The sequence below is a fragment of the Lepidothrix coronata genome, unplaced genomic scaffold (genome assembly GCF_001604755.1).
Source record: "Lepidothrix coronata isolate B3197 unplaced genomic scaffold, Lepidothrix_coronata-1.0 Scaffold160, whole genome shotgun sequence".
Classification (NCBI taxonomy): domain Eukaryota; kingdom Metazoa; phylum Chordata; class Aves; order Passeriformes; family Pipridae; genus Lepidothrix; species Lepidothrix coronata.
In genome coordinates, this window is record NW_016690340.1 from 1,667,391 (window position 1) to 1,678,518 (window position 11,128).

General features: G+C 59.0%; 1 protein-coding gene across 1 annotated transcript in view; it reads right to left on the reverse strand.

Annotated features, from left to right (window-relative positions):
• Window positions 1–657: 657 nt before the first annotated feature.
• Window positions 658–11,128, reverse strand: part of COL2A1 (collagen type II alpha 1 chain) — an 89,454-nt gene continuing 78,983 nt past the window's right edge. The window contains exons 43-67 of the mRNA XM_017829199.1: window positions 10,411–10,464; window positions 10,019–10,126; window positions 9,649–9,702; window positions 9,159–9,212; window positions 8,860–8,913; window positions 8,441–8,494; window positions 7,338–7,445; window positions 7,106–7,159; window positions 6,911–6,964; window positions 6,602–6,655; window positions 6,167–6,220; window positions 5,950–6,003; window positions 5,639–5,692; window positions 4,875–4,928; window positions 3,747–3,800; window positions 3,614–3,667; window positions 3,412–3,465; window positions 3,274–3,291; window positions 3,051–3,104; window positions 2,844–2,906; window positions 2,419–2,584; window positions 2,032–2,138; window positions 1,688–1,768; window positions 1,242–1,430; window positions 658–908 (exon numbers count right to left, since the gene is read on the reverse strand). Coding sequence (XP_017684688.1) covers window positions 759–908; window positions 1,242–1,430; window positions 1,688–1,768; window positions 2,032–2,138; window positions 2,419–2,584; window positions 2,844–2,906; window positions 3,051–3,104; window positions 3,274–3,291; window positions 3,412–3,465; window positions 3,614–3,667; window positions 3,747–3,800; window positions 4,875–4,928; window positions 5,639–5,692; window positions 5,950–6,003; window positions 6,167–6,220; window positions 6,602–6,655; window positions 6,911–6,964; window positions 7,106–7,159; window positions 7,338–7,445; window positions 8,441–8,494; window positions 8,860–8,913; window positions 9,159–9,212; window positions 9,649–9,702; window positions 10,019–10,126; window positions 10,411–10,464 — 1,854 coding nt within the window. The 3' untranslated portion in view covers window positions 658–758. The remainder of the gene's footprint in view (window positions 909–1,241; window positions 1,431–1,687; window positions 1,769–2,031; window positions 2,139–2,418; window positions 2,585–2,843; window positions 2,907–3,050; window positions 3,105–3,273; window positions 3,292–3,411; window positions 3,466–3,613; window positions 3,668–3,746; window positions 3,801–4,874; window positions 4,929–5,638; window positions 5,693–5,949; window positions 6,004–6,166; window positions 6,221–6,601; window positions 6,656–6,910; window positions 6,965–7,105; window positions 7,160–7,337; window positions 7,446–8,440; window positions 8,495–8,859; window positions 8,914–9,158; window positions 9,213–9,648; window positions 9,703–10,018; window positions 10,127–10,410; window positions 10,465–11,128) is intronic.

Consider the following 11,128-nt stretch of genomic DNA (forward strand, 5'->3'; position numbering starts at 1 on the left):
CGAGAGTGGGGTTGTTAGAGGGAAACGGTGCTGGGAATAACAAAAACGAGGTGACAAGGAGAAATGCTGCAGCTCTGGGGGCAAAGGGCTGCAATTCCTGCTCCAGAGACACTGCTGTGCAGCTCAGTGTTGCTCAACACCACTAAAACCCCTCTCTGGCCCTCCCTGGGAGTTGCAGACCCAAAACAGAGGTGAGATTGGGGGGGGTGTGCATTTGTCACCCCTTTGCAGCCCCTGCTGTCTGGCTGGGCTGGAGCTGCTGGAGCAGCCACTGGCAGCACCACACAGACCTGGCTGGGCTCTCCCAGGCTGACTGGGCTTCTCAGGCAGGTCCTGGGGAAATGAGGCTCCAACTGTTTGTGCACTTGACCCTGGCAAAGAAAATTCCCTTTCCTGCCCCTCCTCCCAAGCTGGCTGTAGGTCTGCTCCTTGTCTTTCTTTTTCCTTTAGCAGACAGTTCCCAGTGCTTATAATTATATAAACCTCCCCCAAGCAGTCATTAAATCAGCACCTTCTCATATATAATATATACATATATAATATATATATATAATTTATAGAGAAACGACTTCTGTAAACAATATTCTTCTACTCCAGAAGGAAGTGTAGTCCGTGGCATAATGCAGCTACAAACACGGATCTCGGAGAGAACCTGCAGCTCCGGGGAGGGGGCGGGAGCCCCGTGCCACCCCCAGCCCCCACAGGATGGCTCTTGGGCGGGGAGGGAACCGGCCGGCTCGGTTTGGGTGGCACCAGTTTCAGCTGAAGCAAACTGGTCCGACTGTGAAACCAAACTGGTGCGAGGCGTCGCCGTTGTGAAACACCGCCAGGTCCCGCAGGGGCAGCAGCGACAGCTCCTCCGTGCTGAACTGGAAGATGGTGTCGGTGATGGAGGACTCGTTGTCCAGCTGAAAGGAGCACAGAGGAGCACCTGAGCGGCACAAAAATCCGCAAGGATCCCCTCAGAGCGCCTGCTGTCCCCTTGCTGGCTCCCGGTGGATGCAAAGTCTCCATCCAGGAGACTTTTCCAGGGAGTGACCTTCCCCGTGTCCGCCTCACCCCCTGCCACCTCGCAGCCCGCTCCCAAAAGCCACGGCAGCTCCTTGGCCGCAGGGATGCTCTCCATGCCCATCCCACCGGCTCCATCCCAAACTTCGGGGGTGCAAACACACGCCGAGGGGCTCTGCGAATGTCGGGGGGCTCTTGCGGCCACAGCCAAGGTGTGCCAGGGCCGTGCTTACCAGGCAGCCCTGCAGGCTGGCCGCATAGCTCTGCTCCCGGGAGTCGGCCAGGAAGCGGATTTCCTTGGCGGGCTGGGGGTGGCCCCGCTCGGGGGCCGGTCTGCAGGAGTAGGACACCTTCTGGGTGGCCAGGCTGCTGTGCAGCCGCAGGAAACGGAGCTGCACCGGGCTGGCCCCCCTGTATTCCAGCTGCAGGGACAACGGGAGAGAAAACCGGGAAGTGGGGGAAGCTTGGAGCGGGCTGTGCTCCTCCCTGTCCCAAACCGGGCAGGATTCAGCTGCCGAGGCACTGCTTTGGAGGTCCTTGCAGGAGGAGGTGTCACATCCCGCCGTGCACAGCCAGGGTGACCTGGGTGCTGCCCAGCACAGCGGGATGGGCATCAGGAGGCCCCTGACCCCATGAGAGGGGCTCCGTGTCCCCCGGGCTGTTCCAGCTGGGCACTCACCAGGAAGCCCCCGGGCAGGGTGCTGAACCACTCAAAGGTGTCCTCGGAGGTGTAGGTGCTCAGCCAAGCCTTGATGGGGACCTGTGGGAAGCAGGGACCGTGCCATGCTGTCCCAGCAGGTGCCAGTGGCACTGCCAGGACAAGGAGCCAGCACACAACCCTGTCCCTGCAGCCTGGGCACACGCCGTGACCACGATCCTCCCTCCAAACTTTTCCACCGTGGCAGGGGTCACCATGGCAAGGGACTGGGCACACAGTCTCTCTCCAGCCCCACCAACCCTCACCCTCACCCACCCCAAGGGGTCACAGGGGGCTGAAGCTGCCCCCCCAAGGCCCCCCCATACCTGGTTGTGGATGGGGGCTATGCAGGTCTCCCCCCCCGCTGTGAAGTTGCAGAAGGCCACCAGTGCGTCCTGGGGGCTGCCCTGGTTGGGGTCAATGTAGTACTGCCCTGCAGGGAGGCAGAGGGGAGCTCCTGGCGCCCGGGTTTTGGCACAGGGAGGGTGCCACACAATGCCACCCACCCCAGCTGGTGGCACATCCCTGGCTGCCACCTCCATCCAGCCTGGCCACCAGCCCCTTTCTCCAGGGATGCCCAGGAAACCCAGCTGGCCTCATCCCCCAAATCCTTGTTCCCTCTTAATTGCAAAGAGCTGCCTGTCCCTGCACAGGCTCTGGAGAGCTGGACAGACCCAGAGCCAATGGTGGGCACCCCACATGCCCCCTGGTACCATCGGGCAGGCTGGGGTGTGCCAGCAGCAGCTCCTTGCAGGTGGTTGCTGGGTTGGTTTTGGTGCCATTGGGATGCTCAACGAGGGCTTGGAGCTCCTGGTTCAGGGTGTCCAGCAGAGCCCACACTGCAGTGTAGTTCAGGTGGTTGGAGGAATAAATGAGGTGCTAAGAGAAAAAGGGGGGGATATATCCAAGGTGATCTTAGTCCCCCTCTCTTATTTTGGCCAGGAGCACCCTCAGGGGCTGAGGGAAGGGATGGGACGTGCAGGGGACAAGGACAGGCGTGGGGGGAGAGGGATTAACAACATCTGCTTGGTCCTTGTGCACAGGGGACCTCAGAAGCAGCAGGACATGGGACAGCATCCCTGTCAGCCCCTTCCCTCCCTGGCTGGCACCAACCCAAAGGGGATGGGAAGTCCCTCACCTGCAGCTCCTCCTGGGACAGCACCAGTGAGGGCCCGCTGGGACCAGGGGGGCCGGCCAGACCCTGGGGGACAGTGACAGTGCTGTGACATTGGCTGCTCCTCTGACACTCTGGCACTGCCAGCAGGACGGCATGGCATGGCAGGACCTCGCTGCCAAATTTGGGGGAGCGAGGGCCCCAAATTTTGGTGACAGTGGCTCCACTTACCGGCATTCCCGGTGTGCCCCTGGGGCCTGGCAGGCCCGGGAAGCCCCTCAGCCCCTGCCAAAGGACGAGGTGGAAGAGGGAAGGAAAGCAAGGGGTGGAGATGCTGCTGTGCTGAGCTGCACCCCGGGGTCCCCGGGGGCACCCTGCACCCAGGGAGCAGGAAGGAGGGAAAGGTTCCCTGTGCCAGGGCTGATCCCGGCTCCAGCCACTCCCCACTACTTACTTTGGGTCCAGATAAGCCCTGGAAGGAAAGGACAAGGCCCAGCTAAGTGGGAGGGAGGTGGGATCAAAGGCCCATCCCAGTGTAAACCCTGTGGGGCCAGGAGTGAACCCAAAACTGCCGGGAGGGTGAAGGACTCACTGGTGTCCCGGGAATTCCAGGGTGTCCCGGTGGGCCAGGGGGGCCAGTGTCACCCTGCAAAGACACCAGAGGTGGTCAGGGCACTGCAAGGGGCATCCTTCTAAAACCCAATCCCTTCCCCACAGATTTTGCATGGAAAAACAAGGAATTCACCCCAAACACTCATGTTAATCCCTGACATCCCTCTCCATCCTTCTCTCACCTGTTTTCCCTTGGGTCCCGGCCTCCCAGGGATGCCATGGGGTCCTGGCTTGCCCTAGGAGACGTGGCAGGATGTCACACAGGGTGACAAGAGACCAAAGGGAGGAAGGAAAAGAGGAAAAAACATCCCCCACCTTGAAGCCATCATCCCCTTGCTGGCCCAGGTCACCCATGCTGCCCTTCTCGCCCTAAAAGAGAGTCAGGGAGAGCTCTGGGGACAAAGAGAAGGGCAGAACCCCCCCAGGACAGCAGCCTGGGTGGGGGGCTCTGTCCTGCAAGGTGGGTTTTGGGCCCCCTGCTCTGGTTACCCATCAGTGGTGAGCAGTGGAGGGTTTGCTGCCTGAACTTTGGCAGGAGGTACCAGCCTGGGGGTATTTCCCAAAGCCAAACACCTCCTGGCCTCCAGCAAGTGGCTGGAAATGGGAAGTTCCCAGTTATGGGAATGCAAAACTTCCCAATGCTGGCTGCAAAATTTCTGCCAAAAGAACCCCCCAGACAACCCCCCAAGCCCCCATCCTTTGGGTTCAGGATTGGCTGCACCCACATTGCTGGGGAGGCAGGCAGGGGGATGGATGATGCTCAGCTGCCAAAATGAAAGCACGTTATCCCAGACTAAAATACCTTACAGGAAAACCTCAGAATTTCCCAGGAAACACCTTCAGGAGATAAAGAAATGTGCTGAAATGTGGTGGAGCAGGGGACAAACCCCAGCCCAGGCTGCCACAGCCTCCCCTCTGCCTGTGCCTCAGGCACTGCCCTTCAGCTCCTGCTGCTGCCACTGAGCTCCCAGGGAATTCCAGCTCTGTTGATTCCCAGGGTTTCATTTTCCTGAGGGATGTGAGCAGCTCCCCAGCACCAGGGACTGCTTGTCACTCTTAGTTATGGCTGTGGGGCTGAGGGATGGGATGGTGAGGACGTGCTTGGCTTCCCGAGCCAGGGGTGGATCCATCAGTTCCTCGGGAATGGCACAGAGGAGGTTTGTGCTGCATCAGCATCACTGCTGAGAGCAGGGGATTAAAAGACTGATTTAAAAGGCTGTTGCTGCCTTTGCAACTCCAGAAGGATGGAGAGGCTGGAAAAAGGCCTGGTTTGGGAGCAAATCTAAAGGTTCCATCTCCCATCACCCGGGGACATGACGGTCAACCCCCAGAGAAGGATGTTGGAGCCATCAGGATTCCACAAGAGGGGAATAAATAAATGATGCCATCCAGCAAATGAAACACTACCCAGGGTTCCCACTGTGCCCAGAACATGTCACCCACCTTGTGGCCTTTGGGTCCAGGGTCTCCTTTCATGCCCTTCAGCCCTGGGATGCCCTGAGAGAGAGACGTGGGATGAGATGTGGGACCACATCACCCTGCGGCTGAGCTGCTCCCTGGCAAGCAGGGACCTCACCACAACCCAGGCTGCTGCCAGCATCTTAAGAATTTCAGGCATTTTTAGGAAACTTGAGGCATTTTTTCTCATTTTTTAGAAACTTTGAGGCATTTTTCTCGTCGTGTTTTGATTTTTTGCTTGCGAGAGGATCCCCCAGCAAACCCCGTTAAAAATGCAGTTCAGGTGCCTTGGCTTGCTGGGAACATCCCGGATTTCTTCGGAGAAGTTGCCAAAGTTGGGATTTTTTATTTTTAAATGGAGAAAAAAAGGATTTCTAGGAATTAAAAGAAATATCTGAGGGTTTTTTTGTTGTTGTTGTTGGCCAGTGCTGGTCACAGCTGGTCCCTCCAGCCATGGGAAGGTGGGCACAAGTGCTCAGCACTGCTTGGCATCAGAAACTGCCCTGCAAGGGAAAGATTTGGCCTCCAGAGCCACATATTGGAACTGATGGGATTTGCCTGACTGCACACACCCTGCTGGGAGGTTAATCTGGGAGGAGAAGACGAGGAGATGGATGAACCACCTAAAACCTCCCCCTGTTTTAAATGGGTCTGTAATGTGGGTGTTCAAGGAGCTGGGTCACACAGTGGTGCCCAGGGGGGTCAAAGAGGGAGCAGCAGCACCCCAAACCCCCCATGCTGATACTCACATAGGGGCCCTGGGGGCCCTGGGGTCCTGGAAGCCCTTTGGCACCTGGGGAGCCCTGAAATGCAAAAGTGAAAGGCCCTGGCTGGTGTGCCCAGAGGTGTGGGGTGATGCTCCAGTGCCCCACGAGGGCTGGGGGTGTGGGAGACCCCCTCTCAGGGCTGGGAGGGACGGGGGACACAGAGCCCTCCAGCTGCTTTGGTTTGTCCTCTTCTAATCCAGGGGCTCGGGTGGGAGCACCCCTGGCTTGGCAGCACCCCCAAAGTGCCAGGTTGCCAGGGCAGCTCTCACCCTGGGGGGGCAAAGCCAACCTACCTTGTGCCCCCGGGGACCCCGTGGGGGCTGGTGGCCCATCTTGCCTCGCTTGCCCTGGGAACAACAGATCAAAGACTCGGGAATGATTCCAAAATAATCCGGCCACCCCTGGGCCCCTGGGATCTGAACCCCCAGCAAACCAGGGCCCCTCTGGAAAACCTCCCCAAAAAGCTCCCTGCCTCCTGCCACCCTCCCTGGGGACAGCAGTGCCACTCACCCGCCTGCCAGCTTCTCCAGGGACCCCTTCCTGCCCTTCCTGCCCCATGTTGCCCTGGGGGAAGAAGAGATGGGAGATGGGAGTCTCCAACAGCTCGGCCACTTCCCAGCCCAGCAGTGGGGAAGAGGAGCTGTGCCTGCATGGAAGTGGGGACAGAGCTCACCAGGCACTGGGGGAAGGACACCCAAGTCCCCTGTGCCCCCCCAGGGGCACCTGAGCCAGGGGGGAGGCAGCTCCAGGGGCTGAGCTGGGGAGATCTGCCAGCCCCTCACCCAAAAACCGGCCAAGGCAGCCCCAGGGCATCCTGTGTTTGCCAGGCAGGGAGAAACAGGTCCCTGCAGGTTCCCTCTGGGTTCTCTCCATGATCCACAACGGGACTGACCAGCTCAGGCTCAGCCACTCCCTGCCAGCCCCCCAGGAGGATTTTGGGGGTACCTTTTCTCCTTTGCGGCCTTTCCATCCTTTAGGACCAGCTTGTCCCGGAGAGCCCTAAAATCCCGAAGGAGAAGGAAAGCCCTCTGTGAGGACGCTGTGCCAGGGGTGCCCCTCAGCCTCCCTGCCCACCAGCCAGCCCAGGAGGATGCTCCAAGCTGGAACCTTCCATCTGGCATTTTTGCAGGAGGAAGGTGGGCAGAATGGGGCTGTGGGGGGAGAGGCCACCCATGTGGGACCTCAGCACAGCCAGGAGATCCCAGCATCCCACTGTGCCAGGGAGAACCAGCACGGCTCCATCCCACTCCTCACCATTTGTCCTGGTTTCCCTGGCTTGCCTGGCTCCCCTTTTGCACCCACCAGGCCCTAAGAAAGAAAATAAAATCGAACTCAAATCCAAAGAATAAGTTTTAAGATTATTCATGCGAACCCAGGGCAGGTTTGGGCACAGCTAGAGGGGTGAGAAAAGCTGGAGCAGGGAATGGGGCAGCAGAGGAGCCCACTCACCTCAGTGCCGCTCAGCCCCGTGGCTCCAGCTTCGCCCGGGGGCCCAAGAGAACCCTGAGACCATGTGGGGACAAAACACAAGGCTGGCACCAGGGGAGGGCAGGGGGGACAGGGCACAGCACCTGCCTCGCCCTGGGAGCTGGGCTGGGGTTGTTCTCCCCTCTCTAGTGCTGGAGCTGTGCCAGGGAATGTCCCCCCGTGGGAATGTCCCCGTGGCACAGGGAGGAGTTACCTGCCGGCCTGGCTTTCCCTTGGTGCCCGTCACTCCTCTGGCTCCTTCGTGTCCGGTGTATCCCCGGAGCCCGGGGGCACCTGCCAGCCCCTGAGCCCCTGCTGAGCCCTGGGGGGGGCACAGAAATGGGGGCACTGCTCACCCAAACCCTCCCGAGCAGGGTCTGAGCAGCCGCCTCTCGAGGAGCTTCAGCTACACCCGGCTTTGCAAACCCCCCGGGAGCTCATCCCACATCCCAGCCTCTCCCACCCCCCTGAGTTCAGGGAGTTCACTTCATTAATGTGTGGTTTAGGGCATGGAGGGACAGGACAAGGGGGAATGGCTTCCCACTGCCAGAGGGCAGAGTTAGATGGGATATTGGGAAGAAATTCTTGGCTGTGAGGGTGGGGAGGCCCTGGCACAGATTGTCCAGAGAAGCTGTGGCTGCCCCATCCCTGGAAGTGTCCAAGGCCAGGTTGGGGCTTGGATCAACCTGGGCTAGTGGAAGGTGTCCCTGCCCATGGCAGGGGGTGGGATGAGATGATCTTTAAGGTCCCTTCCAACCCAAACCAGTCTGGGATTCTGGGATTCCACGATAAGGGCGCGTCTTGCCTGGGCAGAGAAGCACTGCAAGATGGGGATAACTGGGATGCAAATGGGATTTATCCTTCAGCTGAGCTCAGGGCATTGATAACACACCTGTAGCTCTGTGTGTGTCACCACCATGACCAGAACACCCATCCTGGGGCAGCACAAGTGTTCCTGGGCACTGGGAGGCTTCTGGAGCCCCCCAACCTTATGGACACCGGGAGATCTGCTCCAGGAAAGGGGAAAACAAGAGCCCTGGACCTGCCCCAGGCAGACTGACAGGCAAGTGTCAGTCTGCACAATGGCCACAGCACTTTGGCACGGTTTTAATTGTGATGTTAAAATTCCTTAAGGGAGATTTGGCTCCAGGGAACCCAAGGAAACATTGGCTCAGTTACAAAACCACTGCAGGGCTGGAGTCAGAAACCATGGCTGGCACTTGGGCTGGCAGAGACACGGCCCCAGCCCCAGGCTCTGCTGCTCCATCCCAAAATGCCACCAAACCTCTGTCCCAGGGAAGTTTGTCTGGTTCTCACCACTGGACCGGGTTTGCCACCATCTCCCTTCACTCCATCATCTCCAGCGAGTCCCTGTGGGAGTGTTGGGGGTTTAGGACAAGCCCATCACCACCATGTCCTTCATCTCTGAGGGCACTTGGAGCATCCTCCCCCCTCACACCACACTCAGGTGGCCAAGGAAGCAGCAGGCACACGTGGGAGGGAACAGATTCCATAGCAGGAATGGGATTTCCATGAGGCACCCCTGGGTAAAAGACTGAAAGGGTCTTGTGTCTCCACCCCAAACATCAAAGCACCTGCCAAGGCTTAAAAACCCCTCCTGGCCCAGGCAGGGAAGGGGCAATAAATCCTTTGGCTTTGGTTTCTATTGGAAATGGTGGAGCACTGGGAAAGCCTCTGGCAGCTCCCCAGCTCTACAACATCCCAAACATCAATACCTCTAATCCTGCAGCACCAGCAGGTCCATCCGTGCCTCGTGGTCCTGGATCTCCCTGGGGAAGAAAGGGAAACAGCTCTATCCTTGGAAAACTCCTTCCTTGCCTTGCTGACTTTGGATCTCAGTCAAGGCAGGAGTGTCCCATGGCAGGTCCCCCCAGCCCAGTCACCAGCCTGCCCAGGCCTGACCCAGCTTCTCCAGCCAGTCCCACCACACCCAGCGCCAGCAGAGCTTGGGAAAAGGCCAGGAAAGGGCATTTCACCCCGAGATGGAGGGTTGGAACCACCAATCCCACTGTACCTTCTCTCCCTCGGGACCGTCGAGCCCAGGAGGACCTCGGAGTCCTGTCCCACCCTGTTCAGGGCACAAAGGAGCACCATTGATTGAGCCCTGCCCAGTGCTCCCAGTCACACACATCCCCCTCCAGGCCCATGATGGAGGTGGGGGTATTCCCAGTGCTCCCAGTCACACACAGGTCCCTGATGGATTTGGAGCCATCCCAGTGCTCCCAGTCACACACATCCCCCTCCAGGTCCATGATGGAAGTGGGGGTATTCCCAGTGCTCCCAGTCACACACATCCCCCTCCAGGTCCATGATGGAGGTGGGGGTATTCCCAGTGCTCCCAGTCACACACAGGTCCCTGATGGATTTGGAGCCATCCCAGTGCTCCCAGTCACACACAGGTCCCTGATGAACTCGGAGCCCTTCCCAGTGCTCCCAGTCACACCCACGTCCCCACACCAGGTCGGTGATGGGTTGAAGGGGAGGAGGGCCATGATCTGACTTACAAACCATCCTCTGGCTCCAGCAGGTCCTGCAGCTCCAGTGACCCCAACCTGGCCCTGGGACACAGGGAGATGTTCTCAGCAGGGTCCCAGCCCGGCAGGGGCTGGAATTTGGCTGGAGGCAGCATTATCCTGGAATCCTGGGCAGCCCCACAAGCCCAAACCATCCTTTTGTGCCAACATGACTCCATTTTGGGGTCATGCCCATGAGACAAGACTCCCTAATTACAGAGATTTGCCAGTTCCTAGGATTTTCTGTGGCTCCTGGAGCCCAAGGTTTCCCATTGGAGATGAACCCCCTCCAGGGCACCCAGCACCCCTCCTGTGGGGACACTGGGTGAGGCAGCCCAGCCCAGCCCCCCTCTGTACTTGCCATCAAACCTTCTCGGCCCTTCTCTCCTTTCTGGCCTTTTCCTCCGATTTCCCCCGTGGCAGCTCCTGGACCAGCCACTCCAGGGAGGCCCCTGGGACCAGCATCACCCTGCTCAGGGATGGACACAGAAGGGTCACCACAAAGGTGGAAAAGGAACAGCAATTAAATGAGTCATGTCTGCATGGAGAGGATGTGTGTTATCCCCTCGGTGGGTGCCACAGGCAGCAGGTCACCCTGGGGTGCTCAGGAAAGGCATTTCCAGGGATCCTCAGCCACGGGGACACCCCTGTCCTGCCCTGTCCCCACTCTGGCACATGGATCAGCAGAGGGTGAGCAGGTTGTGGGTGTTCCCAGGTGCTGGAAGGAGGGACAGAGTTGGGGACACTGCTCACCTTCCGTCCCCGTGGTCCTGGCTCTCCTGGGTCTCCAACGTCACCGGTGTCACCCTGCCCACAGGGAAACACCCACATCAGATGCAGTGGCTGATGTGGTCATGCCCACGAAATACGAAGCCCTAATTAAGGAGATTTGACAATTCCTAGGGTTTTCTGCAGCTCCCAGAGCCCAAGGTTTTCCTCAGCACCCGACCTGTGGGGACACTGGGTGCCTGGTGGGTGAGGCAGCAAACCTTCTTGGCCCTTCTCTCCTTTATGGCCCCATCCCAGGGCAGGCTAAAATCTGAGCTCTGACTTCCATGGGCTTCTCCACCCTCCTTGGCCAGGATTTTGGTGCTGGGTAAGGCGTGGCCTCACACCTTTGCCTGGAGGTCACTCCAGCTGTGACTCACAGGAGCCCAAAAAGTGAGGGCGAAATGCTGAGCACAACCAGCAGCACTTTGCCAGCACTGGGACCCCAAAGCATCATCCCCCTCCTTCCATGGGAGCTTCCCAGCCTGCCTGTGGCAAAGCCATCCCATGGGGAGTTGTCCAGAGCCAGTGCACTGGGTGGCACCTTTCCTGTCCCCATCAGCCTGGAGAAGAGGACACTGAGGGGACACCTCATCACAGTCCACAATTTCCTCTTGAGGAGAAGAGGGGCAGGCACTGATCTCTGCTCTGGTGAGCAGGGACAGCACCCAGGGAAGGGCTGCAGCTGTGTCAGGGCAGGGTC